Raw genomic sequence first — 17,475 nt, forward strand, 5'->3', positions numbered from 1 at the left:
CTCAGTAGTCCTGCCTGGCTTTTCTGAGAACACGTCCTGGTTGCGTTCGATCATGTTGATCACCTCCACTCGTTGGTCAGGGGTCAATTCTGGGGATATTCCCACCTGGCCAGGCAGGTTGCTCTTGGGAGGAGGTGACCCTATAGTGACTACATGAGCTCCTCTGTCTTGCCAAGGTTTCAGCAGGTTTACATGATAGATTTGTTCCAGTTTTCGGCGTCCGGGCTGTCGGACTTTGTAATCAACCTCTCCAATGGCTTCTATTATCTCGTATGGCCCCTGCCATCTGGCCAGGAGCTTGCTCTCCGCTGTGGGTACGAGTACCATCACCCGATCTCCCACCTGGAATTTTCGGATCGTCGCTTGGCGATTATAGTATGTTTGTTGGGCCCCTTGTGCCCTCTCCATGTGTTCCCGCGCTATGGGAGTGACTTGGGCTATCCTGTCTTTCATCTGCAACACATGCTCGATGAGGTTTCTCCCGGGATTCTGCTGTTCCTCCCAACTTTCTTTGGCAATGTCCAGTATGCCGTGGGGGTGGCGACCATATAACAGTTCGAACGGGGAAAACCCAGTTGAAGTCTGAGGCACCTCCCTGATCGCAAACATTAGGTACGGTAGCAGGGTGTCCCAGTCCCTCCCATCCCGGCTCACCACCTTTCGTATCATATTCTTCAATGTCCTATTAAAACGCTCGACGAGGCCATCGGTCTGCGGATGATAGACTGATGTCCTTAGGGTCCGTATGTGAAGCATTGCACATAGATCCTTCATTAATTTAGACATAAAGGGAGTTCCTTGATCCGTCAGGATCTCTTAGGGTATTCCCACTCTAGCAAAAATTTGGATTAATTCTTTAGCTATGGTCTTGGACGTAGTGTTCCGTAGGGGAATGGCCTCGGGGTATCGGGTGGCATAATCTAGCACCACCAGTATGTGCTGATGGCCTCGGGCTGATTTTTCTAGCGGCCCTACTAGGTCCATAGCTATTCGCTCAAAGGGGACTTCAATAATCAGGAGAGGTACAAACGGTGCCCTTAAGCGTGGTCGGGGCCCATGTAACTGGCATTCCGGACAGGAGGCACAATATCGTCGGACCGCCGCATATACTCCAGGCCAAAAAAACCTCTGCAGAATCCGATCCAGGGTTTTATCTACCCCTAGATGTCCCCCGAACAGATGGCTGTGGGCTAGCTCCATCACGCCCCTCTGATGTTTCTGTGGTACTAGGAGCTGTTCCACGACTTGCTCTTGGATACGGACTACTCTGTACAGCAGATCCTTCTTGATCATATAATACGGCCCTGGGCCCTTGGCTCTCCCTTCCACAGGGACCCCATTCACCTCAACTACTTCCTTGCGAATGTTCTGGTATACTGGATCATTGGCCTGATCCTGTCCAAAATTCTCTAACGAAGGTCCAATTTGCCCAAACTCAGGGGGTTCTATTTCCCCCTCCCCCTCACGGGAGGTCCCTGAGGAACTGGGCCCGGCTACCAGCTCCCCAACCTCCTGCCTAGTCCCCTTGTCAGTCGGGCGAACTCTCTCCCCTACGAGTATAGGCTTCTGGTTCTGGGTCAAGATTCTCGTTCCCCTCCTCTTATCTGCCCTCCTTTCTCGCCGAGTCTTCCTGGTCTTCCCAGGAGGCGAGAATAAATCCTGGGCAAATTCTTGGAAGGCTGGGGGGTTGCTAACTATTGAGTCCACCCCATTGCTCTCTGGGGTGTTATCTTCTTCTGACTCCTCTCCAGGAAGTAGACCGCCAAACCCTGGGAAGTCTCGTCCTATGAGGACTGGGTAGGGGAGTTTCGGGACCACCCCCACCCTCACCTTCGTGGGGTTTCCTCGGACCTCTATTTTCACTGGGATGGTCGGGTAGTAATTGACATCCCCATGGACACAGGATATTCCTGTGCGCTTGGCCCGGGATAGTTGATCATACCCGACCAGCTTTCCCGAGACCAGCGTGACTGCACTTCCGGAGTCTACTAACACGGTGGTCTTTATACCATTCATTTTAACTTGCCTAGTATATCTATGAGGGACCATCGCTACCCCTACTAGACTTATCAGGTCACATGGCTCTTCTAGATTTCCCAGGTCGCACTGCATGGGCTCCTCTAGGTTTGGGCATTGGGCAGCTATATGCCCTATCTCTCCACATGCATAGCATCGGTACCCTCCTCGGGGCAGCCCCTTAATTTTTGGGCTGTGAGGCCTTACCCCCCGAGTCTTTCTCTCCCAGTCCCCAAGTCCCTCTGAGTACTCTGGCCGCTCTTCGTCCTCCTTCTTCCCTGCCATAGTTCGGCCTGGAGCTACGGCAATTCGGGCCCTTGGTACATAGACTTGTCTCCTATCCTGGCGCCTCCCTTCCCCAGTGGTCCGAGAGAGTTCCTGTGCTGCTAGGCGTCTCTCTACGAGGGCAACTAGCTCATCATAGGAGGAGGGATCGTTCTGACTGACCCATCCTCGTACGTCGGGCGGTAGCCCTCTCATGTACCTGTCCACAACTATGGTTTCCACGACTTCCTCCGGCCGGTGGGTCTCGGGGCATAGCCACTTCCGGGCCAGATGGATCAGGTCGAACAGCTGGGACCTCGGGGCTTTGTTGGCTCGGTATTTCCACTCATGGAACCTCTGCACCCTTATAGCTGTCGTCATGCCGGACCTCGCCAGGATCTCCGCCTTTAGCTGGGAGTAATCTGAAGCTGCTTCTGTTGTCATATCAAAATATGCTTTCTGTGCCTCCCCACACAGAAAAGGTGCCAGGATACTGGCCCACTGGTCTTGGGGCCAGGCCTCCCGCCGGGCCGTCCTCTCAAACGCAAGGAGATATGCCTCCACATCATCATCCATCGTCATCTTCTGTAAGTAGCGGCTTGCGTGCAGGGGCCCGAGTCCCATGGGGGCCATGCGTTAGGGTGGTCAGGGCTTTTAGCTGGTTCACAACCTCATGCAAGGTGGCTCGATCCTGAGCTGCCTGGCTCATCAGGAGTTGATTTGTCTCCTGCTGCATTCGCACCGCCTCCTGCTGGGCAGCCATCTGCACCCTAGTAGCTTCTTGTTGGGCCGCAGTGGCCTGCACCAATGCCTTCACTACATCTTCCATATTTTTGGGGGGGTGCTTTACCCGGCCCCGAGACGGTTTGCCACGAAGTCTCGCTCAAATCCCACCCCTGACACCACGTGTGGCAAAGTACCTTCTCAGTCTCCCCAGCCTCTGCTGTTTTTAGCCCTGGGAAGACAGGCTTGGGCAATCGCAGTCCCCCTTAGGACTCAGGGGAAGTCTGTTCCCTGTCTTCCCACCAGCCTTATTTAAAGTAATTTTTTTCCTGCCTTGTGGGAGAGCGTACTGCCGCTCCTCCTGGGGAGGCTTGCTGCTCCAACACTCCTCGTAGCCAGGCTCCTTCTCTCTCTCTGCTTCCCCCCTCCTTCCTCCCAGGAAGGGGTTTAAAAAGGTCTCAGGCAGCCCCAAGTTGGAATCACCTGGTCCTAATTACCTTCAGGTAGCTCCCCCTCAGCTGATTCTAATTTGCTACCTTGGTAACCCTTTCTCAGCTGAACCTGATTGACCTGTAGTTGTCTCTCAGTTGATAAGGAGGAGGGCCTTTTAACCCTCTGGGACTGACTCCTACCCCCCCCCCCCTTGCAACTGTCTGTCCTGAGTTTATCACAACACGCTTGCTTTTAAACTATGTATTATATTTACAAAGGTGCACTCACCAGAGGGGCCTTCTCTGCCTTCAAGGTCCGGGAGCCCACCTTGGGTGGGTTGGGAGGGTACTGGCTCCAGGGTGATAAACAGTTCCTGGCTGTCAGGGAAAACGGTTTCTCTGCTTGCTTGCTGTGTGCTATCTTCAACCTCCTCCTCATCTTCCTCGTCCCCAGAATCTGCATCCCTCTTGTGTGAGAGTCCATTGATGGAGTCCACGCACAGGGGTGGGGTAGTTGTAGGGTCATCCCCTAGAATGGCATGCAGCTCATCATAGAAGCAGCATGTCTGGGGCTCTGACCCGCAGTGGCCGTTTGCCTCTCTGGTTCTTTGGTAGGCTTGCCTGAGCTCCTTAAGCTTCACATGGCACTGCTGCGGGTCCCTGGTATAGCCTCTGTCCTTCATGCCCTTGGAGATTTTTTCAAATATTTGGGCATTTCGTCTTTTGGAAAGGAGTTCTGATAGCACGGATTCCTCTCCCCATACAGCGATCAGATCCAGTACCTCCCGTTCAGTCCATGCTGGAGCTCTTTTGCGATTCTGGCTGGTCACCTGTGCTGATGAGCTCTGCATAGTCACCTGTGCTGATCAGCTCACCAGGCTGGCCAAACAGGAAATGAAATTCAAAAGTTCGCGGGGCTTTTCCTGTCTACCTGTCCAGTGCATCTGAGTTGAGAGTGCTGTCCAGAGCAGTCACAATGGAGCACTCTGGGATAGCTCCCGGAGGCCAATACCGTCGAATTGCATCCACACTACCCCAAATTCAACCCAGCAAGGTTGATTTCAGCCCTAATCCCCTCATCAGGGAGGAGTACAGAAATCGATTTTAAGAACCCTTTAAGTCGATAAAAATGGCTTCGTCGTGTGGACGGGTGCAGGGTTAAATCAATCTAACACTGCTAAATTTGACCTAAACTCGTAGTGTAGACCAGGGCTAAGCAGTAGAGGCTTTAAGAATTAGGTCCTTTCCTTATATTTTCTTACAACACTGTCACAGCCCTAATTCAGGGACATAGGAGAGATTCAAGGACTTAAATTAGGAAATTCTTACTAACCATTTCTACCAAAGTCAAAGGAAAACCAACAGATCCAGCTAGATGGTCTCAATATGTTATTTCTGCTTTCTACAATAGAGGAAGAAGTTTCTTTTCTGCCTCCTTATGTGGACATGAGGTATTACAATGATTTGCTAAGTCAGATTCCTGAAGAATTCATTTCTATTCCTTTAATAATGAACTGCATGTTGGAACAGGTGAGTGTATTTTCTATTAATACATATCCATCATTCAGGCTGAGCAGTGTGATAGTGAATTGATCAGTGAGAGACAAATCAGGTTCATCCCAAAATAAGAGAACGTACATAGCTGCACTACCTAAGGAGGATCAGTAGGGAAGGACTCAGAGAGGATCCCCTGCTTTGCCTTGAATTATGGAGGGGAGGAGTGGAGTTAGGTTTTTTCATTCCTTTTCAGGGTGCAGCTCACTCCCATTATGTGTCCGGTGATCTATTCCAAAGCTCCTACTACTACTCTCCAGTCCTCTATGCCCCCTCCCAATCCACTTTCTCACAGAGAAGAGTATTAGGGTAGGGAGTCCCTGCCTTTTTTGCCACTTCCTAAGAGGGTCCTTGCTCCTCCTTCCTCCCTTGCATGGTTGAGTAAGGGCTAGGGTTAATCTAGCCTACAGTAACTGCTAGCAAGTGTTTTCTCTCAGGGTTGTCAAAACTATGCATATATAATACAAGTGCAAATGATCACTAATACTATATGCTTGTCAACTTTTCTCAGTGTGGGACAGGAGATCCTCCACAAGAATGGCTATACTGGGTCATTGCACATGGGTCCCAGAGCACTTTAGCTTTTAGGGAGTGTTTCCAGACAACCTACAATGGATCTTCAGTCTGCAGCTTTGAGGATAGGAGTCAGACCTGCCCATCACTGGCTCATTGATATTTCTCCCAGTGAAGAGACTGCAGATTTTGTTCTGTTTCCACAGCAACAAACAAGATGTACAGTCCTCCGTGCTGCAAAACTTTAGAATTGGTGGATCAAAATTTTTTCTAAGCTAACAAAAAAATCTAAAAGTTAAATTTCGGGTGCAATTGGGCTTTAATTTAGCTGGATCTGTGCTAAAGTTTTGGACTGGGTTTCCAGACTGAGCCACTTGATTGTTGGCCTCCACTTCTCCCTGAGGCACTTAGATTCATAGGTTTTTAAGACCAGAAAGGATGTTTATGATCATCTAATAGAGTGGCTGATATGAGATTTAATTAATAAAGAATTAAAGGAGGGTAATATAATTAATGCAAATCAACTTGGATGTATGAAAAATAGATCCTGTCAAACTAACTTAATATCTCTTTTTGATGAGATTCCAAGTTTGGTTGATAAAGGGTTGACGGTAATATACTTAGACTCTCCAAAGCATATGACTTAGTACCCCAAAACATTTTGATAAAAAAACTAGAATGATATATAATTAACGTGTCACACATTAAATGGATTAAAAACTGGCTAGCTAATAGGTCTTAAAATGTAGTTGTAAATGGGGAATTGTCACCAAGTGGCTGCATTTCCAGTTGGATCCTACAGGGATGACCTGGAAAAAATATAAATCATCACTGATCAAGTTTGCAAAAGATACAAAAATTGTGGAGGTTGTAAATAGGGCTGTCAATTAATCGCAGTTAACTCACACGATTAACTCAAAAAAATTGGCTTTCAAATATATCGATTTCTATTACAACACAGAATACAAAGTGTACAATGCTCACTTTATATTATTATTTTTATTACAAATATTTGCACTGTACAAATGATAAACAAAAGAAATAGTATTTTTCTATTCACCTCATACAAGTACTGTAGAGCAATCTCTTCATCATGAAAGTGCAACTTACAAATATAGATTTTTTTTTGTTACATAACTGCTCTCAAAAACAAAATAATGTAAAACTTTAGAGCCTACAAGTCCACTCAGTCCTACTTCTTGTTCAGCCAATTGCTAAGACAAATAATTTCATTTACCTTTACAGGAGATGCTGCTGCCTGCTTCTTATTTACAATGTCACCTGAAAGTGAGAACAGGCGTTTTTATGACACTTTTGTAGCCGGTGTTGCAAGGTATTTATGTGCCAGATATGCTAAATATTCGTATGCCCCTTCATGCTTTGGCCACCATTCCAGAGGATATGCTTCCATGCTGATGATGCTTGTTAAAAAATGTGTTAATTAAATTTGTGACTGTACTCCTTGGGGGACAACTGTATGTCTTTGGCTCTGTTTTACCCACATTCTGCCATATATTTCATGTCATAGCAGTCTCGGATGATAACCCAGCACATGTTGGTCATTTTAAGAACACTTTCACAGCAGATTTGACAAAATGCAAAGAAGATACTAATGTGAGATTTCTAAAAATAGCTACAGCACTCAACCCAGTGTTTAACAATCAGAAGTGCCTTCCAAAATCTGAGAGGGATGAGGTGTGGAGCATGCTTTCAAAAAGCTTAAAAGAGCAACACTCCAGTGCGGAAAATACAGAACCTGAACCACCAAAAAAGAAAATCAACCTTCTTCTGGCATCTGATTCAGATGATGAAAATGAACATGCATTGATCTGCTCTGGTTTAGATCTTTATCAAGCAGAACCCATCATCAGCGTAGATGCATGTCCTATGGAATGGTGGTTGAAGATGAAGGAACATATGAATCTTAAGTGCATCTGGCACATAAATATCTTGGGATACCAACTACACCAGTGCCATGCGAATGCCTGTTCTCACTTTCAAGAGACATCGCAAACAATACGTGGGCAGCATTATCTCCTGCAAATTGTAACCAAGTTTGTTTCTCTGATACAACTTTAACTTAAGCTAACTACAAATCAATGCTATGATGACATCTAACATGTTTTCTGCTTGGTAGGTCATTGCAACTGAAGAAGGTCTTACACCACCAAGTCTGGTGGTCCCAGAACCACGAGCAGATGGGCTGGATCATAGCCTTGCAGAGCATATAGTCTCAATCCTTCCCTCTCTTGCCCTCTCTGAGAGTGAAAAAAAGGTTTGTATTGTCTTTTCCCTTCAGACTGCCTTGATTGCTAAATAAATCTGTGTATTAATTTTTAATGCGTATGCTCTTTTCTTGCTTAATAGAATCTCTACAACTCCTTTTTCCCTAATGGCAATGAAGAAAAGACTGTGGTCCCCAAATGGCCTCTTCTATTAAACTATCATGATATTTTGTCTCAGAGGCTACACCTGCTAAAGGTACAATACTGTGTCTTATATCAACAGTCTTAAAGTCTACAGAGAGGACATTAACTTAGAAGGTGTCTTTTAGAAAGTAGACTAAGAGAACCCAAACTTTGCCCACCTCATGGTGACATTAGCCACTTGCCAGGAATCCAAAGGCTGTACTTAATTTGCTTAAAATGGAGCAGATTGCAGCCACCCATGGCGACTACAGATCCCAGTATGCAATGTACCATATTGATCTGCGTGGCCTGGCCACAGTGCTTATGTGGACATTTAGCTTTCGTGAGTGTATTTCCATATAAATGATGGCATGGGATACATTGTAGAACTCAGTGGGCTTCACTTTGGACCACCACTGAGCTAGGGGATTATTATTCTGAAGAAACTAGAGTTTTTAAATGATGAGTGTGGTGTAGCAACTAGAATGGAATAGATTAGAGAGGATGGGACAAACATAGGGGGCAGTGCACAAGAAGGCACAGAGCTGTTTATGGGAGAAGAACACCAGAGTGCATCAAAGTGTGCAGAGTGTAGCGCTCATGTAAGGCAGCAAGAGTTATCTAGACATGATGTAGGCAGAAGTGTAGAGTAAGATTAGAGTAAAAAGTTGGATGCAGATGAAACTTATAAGGCAATAAAGGGTTTCAAGTAGAAGGAGGATGACATGGTTGAGTGGTGGGTCAGGAGGATGCTTTTAACAGAAGCATGTTGGATAGACTTTTGGGCAGCCATCTAGATTTCAGGAGGTTAGAGAGGAGGAAGTTGCACTGGTTAACGCAGGAGTTGACCAAGGCATGAAAAATGTAGGTATTAGGGATGAAAGAAGAAGGAACAGGTTTGGGAGATATGATAGAGGAAAAAGATATTAAAAGTAACACAGAAGACAGGGACTATAATAATAAAAATAAGAAAAAGCAAAACTGAACAAAGTAAAGAAACCTCAAGCCAGTACAGTTCTTTAAATCCATCATAACACTGCTGTCAAAGACCATCAATGAGTTGTATGATTTCTTGTTTATAATGACTATGGACAGTAATATAGACCAACCAAGAATATGTGTGAGACATTGCACTCCATATGTTTATGGAAATATGCTTATGAGTGTAAATATAATGTAACTGGAATAGGCTTTATGCAAAAGGTCTCTTGTAAGGTATCACTACATAGCTTATAATCTACTGAGTGTGTTCATCCTATTTGTATGAATGTATCATTCTTGTATCTGAAGCTAGAAATATGAAGTATTACTCTGAAGTCCTATTGTAACTATGCAAAGTGTGGGCCATTAATGGTGGCTTGAAATCTTGATGGCTCCCATTAACCAGGACAATTGGTTGTAAATGGCTCTGTTCACATGTAAGCCTTCCTGTGTTCCTGTGAGTCAGGCCAGAAAGAATGGAGAGTAGGGGTCGACTCACAGGACATGTCACCATGTCACCTGGTACTGGAATCCATCATAAACCTGGTGCTTTTCCATTTAGAAGGAGGGGTGGGGACCCAGAGAGACAAAGGATTCTTGTCTTGTGCCAAAGGTATAAAAGTGGGTGGAGCAGGACAAAGGAGGTCCGAGTCATGTGGAATCCCCTGCTTTTCACCTAAGCTGCCTGCTGGAACTAACAAGGTCTGGATCAGGGGAAAGGATTGGGCCCAGGCTAGGAAGGAGTCTAGTCTGTGAAAGAAGCTTATTGGACCATCCCTGAGGGTGAGATTTACCTGTATTCAGTTTCTCAGATGTATTAGGCTTAGACTTGCGTGTTTTGTTTTATTTTGCTTGGTAACTTACTTTGTTCTGTCTGTTATTACTTGAAACCACTTAAATCCTACTTTTTATATTTAATAAAAATCACTTTTGCTTATTAATTAACCCAGAGTAAGTAATTAATACCTGGGGGAGCAAACAGCAGTGCATATCTCTCTACCAGTGTTATAGAGGGCGGACAATTTATGAGTTTACCCTGTATACGCTTTATACAGAGTAAAACGGATTCATTTGGGGTTTGGATCCCATTGGGAACTGGGTGTCTGGGTGCTAGAGACAGGAGCACTTGCTAAGCCGTTTTCAGTTAAGTCTGCAGCTTTGGAGGAATGGGTCAGTCCCTGGGTCTGTGTTGCAGCAGATTAGCATATCTGGCTCAACAAGACAGGTTTATGGAGGCCCAAACTGGCAGAGAAAATGGGCTCAGAGGTAGTCTCAGCACATCAGGTGACAGTTCCAAGGGGGTCTCTGTGACCGAACCGATCACAATGTGGAAGGGAAAGGCTAATACAAAAGCATCCTTTGCAGTTTGACAGACTAAATCAATATATATTTTCTATATTCTGTGAAAATTTCAGATTCTGGCTAAGTGGCAAATAATTTTGTGATCTTTAGCAAATATCAGTTAATTGTGCCCTCTTAAATTATTCTCTTTTTCTTCTGGTATATATTCACTCCCCCCCAGTGAGGAAAGTAAACAATAACTGATTTCATCTTCCACATAAAGGCACTGATTCAGCAAAGCACTTTGAGTATATGCACAATTTTAAGCAGATGCTTAAATTCCATTGACTTCAAAGTAAAGTAAAGCATATGTGTGAGGAAGGGTGAGGGGCGGTTGGGGAGGGGGGAATTGTGTGCTGAACTGGAACCTTAGTTATTTAAATGAAAAATCCCTTTTTTGTGAAAGTTTACTTAGCTTTTCTCCTTATTGCTCTTTGCCTCAGGTCCAAGGGGGCTTAAACCCAAAAAAGATTGAACAGGATATGATGGACAAGCTGCCACTGGTGGAACTTCTTCAATTCCCCCTTCCTCCACCTGGAAACAACACTAAACGCTTGGCCAGAGTTCATGAGCTCATGCATTATTGCACCAGTGGTAAATTGATTTTTTTTTATTAATATTATTTCATTCTTTGTTGACAAGCTCCTATGATATAGTTGTGGATCTGTGTGATATAGTTGGAACCCACTTTTTTGGGGCCACTGTCTCAATTTACCCAACTAAGACCTTCACTTATCAGCCAGTATCTACCACTTTTCATATACTTGTGTCCATCCTAACCTATCATGGAGTTTGGCCTAACACCAAACCACAATTTCATGGTTATGAGCAGACTAGGTTACACTGCATGTTAGAGACTGTGAGATTGACAACTGTGCATTAGCAGCATGTCAGGACTCAGCCAAGCACATAAGATCTGTATTAAGTTGAGACAAGAATATCAGTCACACAAATTACTAGTTCTGGTTCTAGTGCACAGAACAAATATTGGGAACCACTGTGATATATAATGTATTAGTTGATTTTCTTTTTTGGTGGTTTGAGTTCTGTATTTTCCACATTGGTTTGTTTACAAAGAACCTTTTGATTGAGAAAAGAGATTTATCTTGGATTGGGAGGATTACTCGGGGAAAAAAACATGGTTTTCTCATTGTGTTTTCTTTAAGCTGCCCATGTTAATAGTACTGTAGTATCTACAATAGTCACATTTTCTGGTTGTCATGATAAGGTCACTTCTCCATCAAGAATTGTCTCTTCAATTCCTAGTTGGTGCACACAGGGGCGGCTCTAGGAATTTGGCCGCCCCAAGCAGGGCGGCACGCCGCAGGGGGCGCGCTGCCGGTCGCCGGTCCCGCCGCTCCGGGGGACCTCTTGCCGACATGCCTGCGGAGGGTGCGCTGGTCCCGCGGCTCCGGTGGAGCATCCGCAGGCGTGCCTGCGGGAGGACCACCCGAGCCGCGGGACCAGCGAACCCTCCACAGTCATGCCTGTGGGAGGTCCACCGGAGCCGCGGGACCGCGCACCCTCTGCAGTCATGCCTGCGGAAGGTCCGCTGGAGCCGCCTGCTGCCCTGCCGGCAAAATGCCGCCCCAAGCGCGCGCTTGGCACGCTGGGGTCTGGAGCCAGCCCTGGGTGCACACTGTAAAACAGTTAGAAGGGCTACATAAATGTCTTCTAGTGAGTCTGAATGTTCAGTCTAAGGGTACAGTTAGTAATGAGCATCCAAACCCCTTCAATTCCTTCTTTACTGTCATAAGTAGGGCCCTACCAAATTCATGGTCCATTTTGGTCAATTTTCTCTGAAGGCAGCGGAGCAGAAGCAAGGGTAGCATGGTATGGTATTGCTAACCTTACTTCTGCGCAATACCACAGTCCCCCCCTAAAATAACCTCGTGACCCCCTTGCCACTCCCTTTTGGGTCAAGACCCCCAATTTGAAAAACTCTGGTCTCCCTGTGAAATCTGTGTAGTATATGGTAAAAGCACACAAAAGACCAGATTTCACGGAGAAAGACCAGATTTCACGGTCTGTGATGCATTTTTCATGGCTGTGAATTTGGTAGGGTCGTAGTCATAAGACACACCATCTAACCACCATCTAATCAGTCCATCAATCATTACTGAAATTACCATCACCGTTAGCCCCCTTGTTGGCAGCCTTAAAAGCAATGCCAAGGACAATATACCTGGTCAGTCTTCTATTTACCTTTCACTGAATGTAAGGACAATTTCTGTGGATGGTTTTAATTCTCTTCCAGAACTCTTGAGTTGGGCTGAAGTAGAAAGAGCCTTCAAAGTGTTTACTTTTGAAAGCCTGCGGCTGACTGGGGTGGATGATTCTGGCCTCCTGGAGGGCTCAGGGGTGATGCTTGGAGGTGATTATGAAGTATCTTATATTCCATGGGATAATCCGGCCAGGTTTGCAAGACATCTGAGACAACTATCTATGGTGGAAAACCTGTTTGATGAGAAAACTCCCAATGGCTCAGGTAACAGGGCATTTATCAGCATTATATCTAAAGAATTTAAACATGCTATTCACTAGAGTCCTTTTCTTTTACATTAGTTCAGAATTATTTATTATTACTGGGATGTGATGATTCTCCTGTTTTAGGAACCATTTGGTCATCAAGTACTCTACATTCCATTCATCCATTCATCAAGTAGGAATACTGGATAATGACATAAACTGGGCATTTTGTATGACAATTAAATAGTTTATTTAAACAAGTCTTTAAAAGTAGTATCTATGTAAAAGAGCTCTGCATAGCAGATATTAGAAAACTATTTTATAGCTTTTGATATAAAAGTGTATTTTAGAGAAATTAAACATTGAAATCATACCATTAAACAGTTGTTTTAAACATATTTATACAACACAATATAATATAGGATTTGGCAACTGTTTCAAAGTTTCACTCTTCTTAAGTGTTTCAGAAATGCTATTCATAAAGTATATAAAACACTGCCTTTTATCTTGATATGCAACTAAAATAGTAACTTTGAAACTTTGATAATAGTAGTGGGTATATACAAATGATTATAAACAATACAATGACAAGAATGTAATTTACTACTTGGAACTGAATATGGACAGATTACATTTTAGATACAATAGTCTCTCTGCAATTTCTGACAATGGGCCAAATCTTAACGTCATTGAAGTATGTTTATGCCAGGGGTTCTCAAACTTCATTGCACCGCAACCTCCTTCTGATAAAAAAAAATTACTACAGGACCTCAGGAGGGGGGACCAAAGCCTGAGCCCACCCAAGCTCCGCCACCCCGGTGGGGGCGGGAGGGGCCAAAGCCCCACTGCCCCAGGCCGGGGAGCCAAAGCCAAAGCCCAGGGGCTTCAGCCCCAGGCAGGGGGCCTGTAATCTGGCCCTGGGCCCCAGCAAGTCTAAGCCAGTTCCTGACCCACAGTTTGAGAACCGCTGGTTTATGCCAATAACCAGGGCCATCCTTAGGATTTATGGGGCCCTACGCAGTATTATTAAACTGGTGCCCCTATGCCCGATGGCAATCCGGGCTCGCAGCCAGTGGGGGAGGAGGGACGAGGCAGCAAAGGATACTGAGACACCCAGCCCGCCTCACGGCGGTTGAAAGTCACAGTTCCCCGCAGAGACTCCCATACCCTCTCCTTCATGCAGAATGTGCGGCGCCAGCGCATTTGGCTCTATGAATATAGCCCCTGCCTAAGGAGACTGCAGTGCGCACTGGGTGTGCGGGAGCCAACCCGCTTTTACCTGCTGTCATGGGCAGTGGGTGAAGCTGCCGCTTGGGGAGGCTAGCTTCCCAGCCCACCTCTTCTGCCCGTGGCCCTACCCATCCTCTACTCCTGCCCCACCACAAGCCCCGCCTTTTCCCACTGTCTCCCTCCTCTCTTCCCTCCCCCACCTTGCTCACCGCCTTCCAGCCAAATCCCTGAACCCAAATGAAGCAAATGACATTTGAAAAAAACACTCTTCTGCAATTTCTTTCTAAAGAAAATGGAGCATGTTTTCCACTGCATGCCAGATGGTGAAGACTGGACATGCAGAAGGTATCTAATCAAAAGCACTAAACTTGGGAATAAAAAATATCAGTCACAGGTTTTTTGATATGCCCTGAAGTTTGTCAGAGATTTATTTGCAAAAACTTTGTAGTAAGGGCAAGTCAGCTGTCTTGCTGAATACAACATTCAATATTATGGAATACAGGATGCAGCTCTTCTCTGTTTTACATTTTCTTAATCGGTATTTCTAAGCTGATTTTATATTTTAAATGTACTCTTAAGCCTTCATAAAAAAATCATTCCAGATTATTACATATTTAACTCATTGAAACAAAGACATTATTTTAAATTAATCTGTCACAGAGGTTTAGCGTGTTCATAACAATGTCTGTTGCTTTTAGAAAAAGGGAACACTAATTTACTTTGTGTGATCTCTATAACAATAGACATGTTTATGAAATTTCACCAACTTAAAAAAAATATGTATCGAAAGATTTTAGGCATAACAAAGGATTTTATATCTTACTAGGTACTGATTTTGCTGGAGGGTTCTCTTAAAACTAGTTCATCAGATAGTCAGAAGTAAAGAACGGGAAACTCTGTGTCCAGCTATCTGACAGGAAAGGGGTGTTGTCCCTTTAAGGGCTCTCTTCAACAGGGGTGAAGGGAGAAAGGGATGAACAGAAAAGACAGGAAGACTTTGGAAGCAAGTTATTTTTAGCTATAGTAATTAAAATTAAAAGGTGTATTTTAGATGAGTGGTCTTTTGAAGAATTTATTTAAAAAACTATATGTCTGAAGATCCAAGCATTTAAGGCTAAAGATGATTGTTCATCTAAAAATCTGTGGAAGGGTTTTTTAGAGATGTGATTTTATAATCTTCACCAACTCACTAATGAAATATTTTTAAAGCAAATTTTAAACTAAGGTACTGTAGACTAACATGTTCTGAGAAAATATTACAGTAGTGCACAACTGTTTTTGCCAGTAAATTCAGAAACCGACAGTCTATACAGGTCTGTCTCATCTTACGCTGAGGTTACATTCTGCAGTCAACACATAAAGTGAAAATCGCATATAGTCAAAATTACATTGAATGTAATGGCGGGCGGAATCGCCCGCACTATAGAAATAGTATTTAAATTGCGATTTTTCTCTCTTTTTTTTTGTTTTTTTTTCTTGTTTTTGCAGACCGCGTAAAGCTGAAATTGCGCATGTTAAATGCGCCTAAGATGCGACAGACCTGTACCTGGGGGTTGGCAAATGCCTGTTAAATGGCTTCATTACCACTTGAATGGCCCTTTAACAGTTTCAATGTTGTGCTAATAGGTCTAGCAGGCTGGAAGGCTTTTTCACTTTTAAGTTACTAGATCCCATCTGGAGTAAGAGTCACCAGGCTGCAGAATCTAGCTGTGGGAGCCAGCAGGAAGGGTCAGAACAGGGATAGGAATAGCCAGGAGAGTGGACACTAAGACCCAGTGGTGCCCCAAATTTCCAGGTGCCCTATGCAGCCACGTATGCTGTGTATACCTAGAACATAAGAACATAAAACGCCCATACTGGGTCAGACCAAAGGTCCATCAAGCCCAGTATCCTGTCCTCTGACAGTGGCCAATGGCAGGTGGCCCCAAAGGGAATGAACAGACAGGTTATCATCAAGTGATACATACCCTGCCACCCAATCCCAGCTTCTGGCAAACAGAGGCTAGGGACACCATACCTGCCCATCCTGGCTAATAGCCATTGATGGACCTATCTTCCATGTATCTGTCTACCTCCCCTTTGAACCTCGTTACAGTATTGGCCTTCACAACACCCTCTGGCCCTGTCAATAACCTGCCAATAATGATGTCAGTGGGATTAGGATTTAACCCAGTCTGCATTGGTTGTTGGTGTAACCATTTTCAGAACATCTGTACAGATCAATCAGGAAAGGCATTTCAGTCAGGAAAGGCTTCCACTACTCAACTGGAATAGTGAACTCTAGCCCTGATTCAGCAAGGTACTTAAGCATGTGCCTAACTTTAGAATTCAAGTAGACTCAGTAAAGTCAATGCACATGCACCATTACCTTGCTGAATCAGGCTCCCGTGAAGTCCCATGCCTGTTCAGTCTTAGCCGCTTTAATAGTGACCAGAGAGTGAAAGCCAAAATCAGAGGTGATGTGTGAAGTATTGTAAATTAGATCAGTTATACTCAGGGTATGTCTAAACTACAAACTTTAGCCATCACAAGGTATGTCAGCATGAAGATGTCATAGTCGTATCGCTTTTGCGCGTGCATAGTTGGTACAGTCCAAGGCCAGCATCGGCAGTACCACCACTATGGACCTCGCACCAGGGCCTAGTCAGGAAGTAAAGAAGCACGCACATAAGCATGGCAGTAAGTCTTCCTCTAAGCTAAGAAGGGAGAGACCCCTTCCATGAGTTCCAGTCATGGGGATGAAGCAGGCCCTAAAGTGCACAAACCCAAAAAGAAGCTGCATAAATCGATGGATCCGCCAGTACTGAGTGCAGATTTGCACACACAGTCAACATCCCTCAGAATCAGAGAGCCATCCTTTCCAGGAAAGATCACCGCTCCGCTTCCGGGGACTGAGAAATTGCCCTTGATTCTGGGGAGGTCAAGAAAAGCACTATAACCCCAGGAAGTGTTTGCCTGGGAAAGCCATGGTCCCCACAACTTCTAGGGCCTTCTACTTCCAGGGAGACACTATATACGGCACCAGACACACCACATCTGAAGCACTCTTCACCCCCACTCTGGCAGTATACACACTTCCACCTGCTCCGACAGTACTGCTGATGGAACAGGTCTCCGAGTTTTCATCTTTGGAGGACTCAGATGAGGATCAGGGACCATCCATCCCTTTCTGCCACTATGAGTACCAACAGAGACCTTCTACAACATGGCAGTATCCTCCATTCCATCTGCTGCAGAGCCACTGATTTCCTGTGCCATGGGGCCCTCCTCAGCACCCATCAGATCCATCCTGCTGGCCCTGTTGGAGATCCTGACCCCAATACTCACCCTTGTAACCCATCCATTCTATAAAGGAGGTTTCACCTATTTCACCATCTTGGGTGCCTTCGGGTAGATGCTCTGAACCAGTAATGGAAGATGAGCTGCTCAGACCGGATCCAACAATACCACCGAACAGGAGAGATAACCATCATCGTCTCCTGATTTAGCAGTATCTTCAACATCCACTCCATCTCCTGCTGACTACCGCCAATTCCAGGATCTCT

At 45.1% G+C, this 17,475-nt stretch overlaps 1 protein-coding gene across 6 annotated transcripts in view; it reads left to right on the forward strand.

Moving 5' to 3' along the window:
* SPAG17 (sperm associated antigen 17) overlaps positions 1 to 17,475 on the forward strand; it is a 282,801-nt gene that overhangs the window by 132,701 nt on the left and 132,625 nt on the right. For all 6 annotated transcript variants that reach the window (XM_045000967.1, XM_045000963.1, XM_045000962.1 and 3 more), the window contains 5 exons: positions 4,846 to 4,964; positions 7,639 to 7,776; positions 7,869 to 7,982; positions 10,675 to 10,825; positions 12,489 to 12,719. In XM_045000967.1, the coding sequence (XP_044856902.1) occupies positions 4,846 to 4,964; positions 7,639 to 7,776; positions 7,869 to 7,982; positions 10,675 to 10,825; positions 12,489 to 12,719 (753 nt within the window). The remainder of the gene's footprint in view (positions 1 to 4,845; positions 4,965 to 7,638; positions 7,777 to 7,868; positions 7,983 to 10,674; positions 10,826 to 12,488; positions 12,720 to 17,475) is intronic.

This window comes from Mauremys mutica, chromosome 1 (assembly GCF_020497125.1).
Source record: "Mauremys mutica isolate MM-2020 ecotype Southern chromosome 1, ASM2049712v1, whole genome shotgun sequence".
NCBI classification, from domain to species: Eukaryota; Metazoa; Chordata; order Testudines; family Geoemydidae; genus Mauremys; species Mauremys mutica.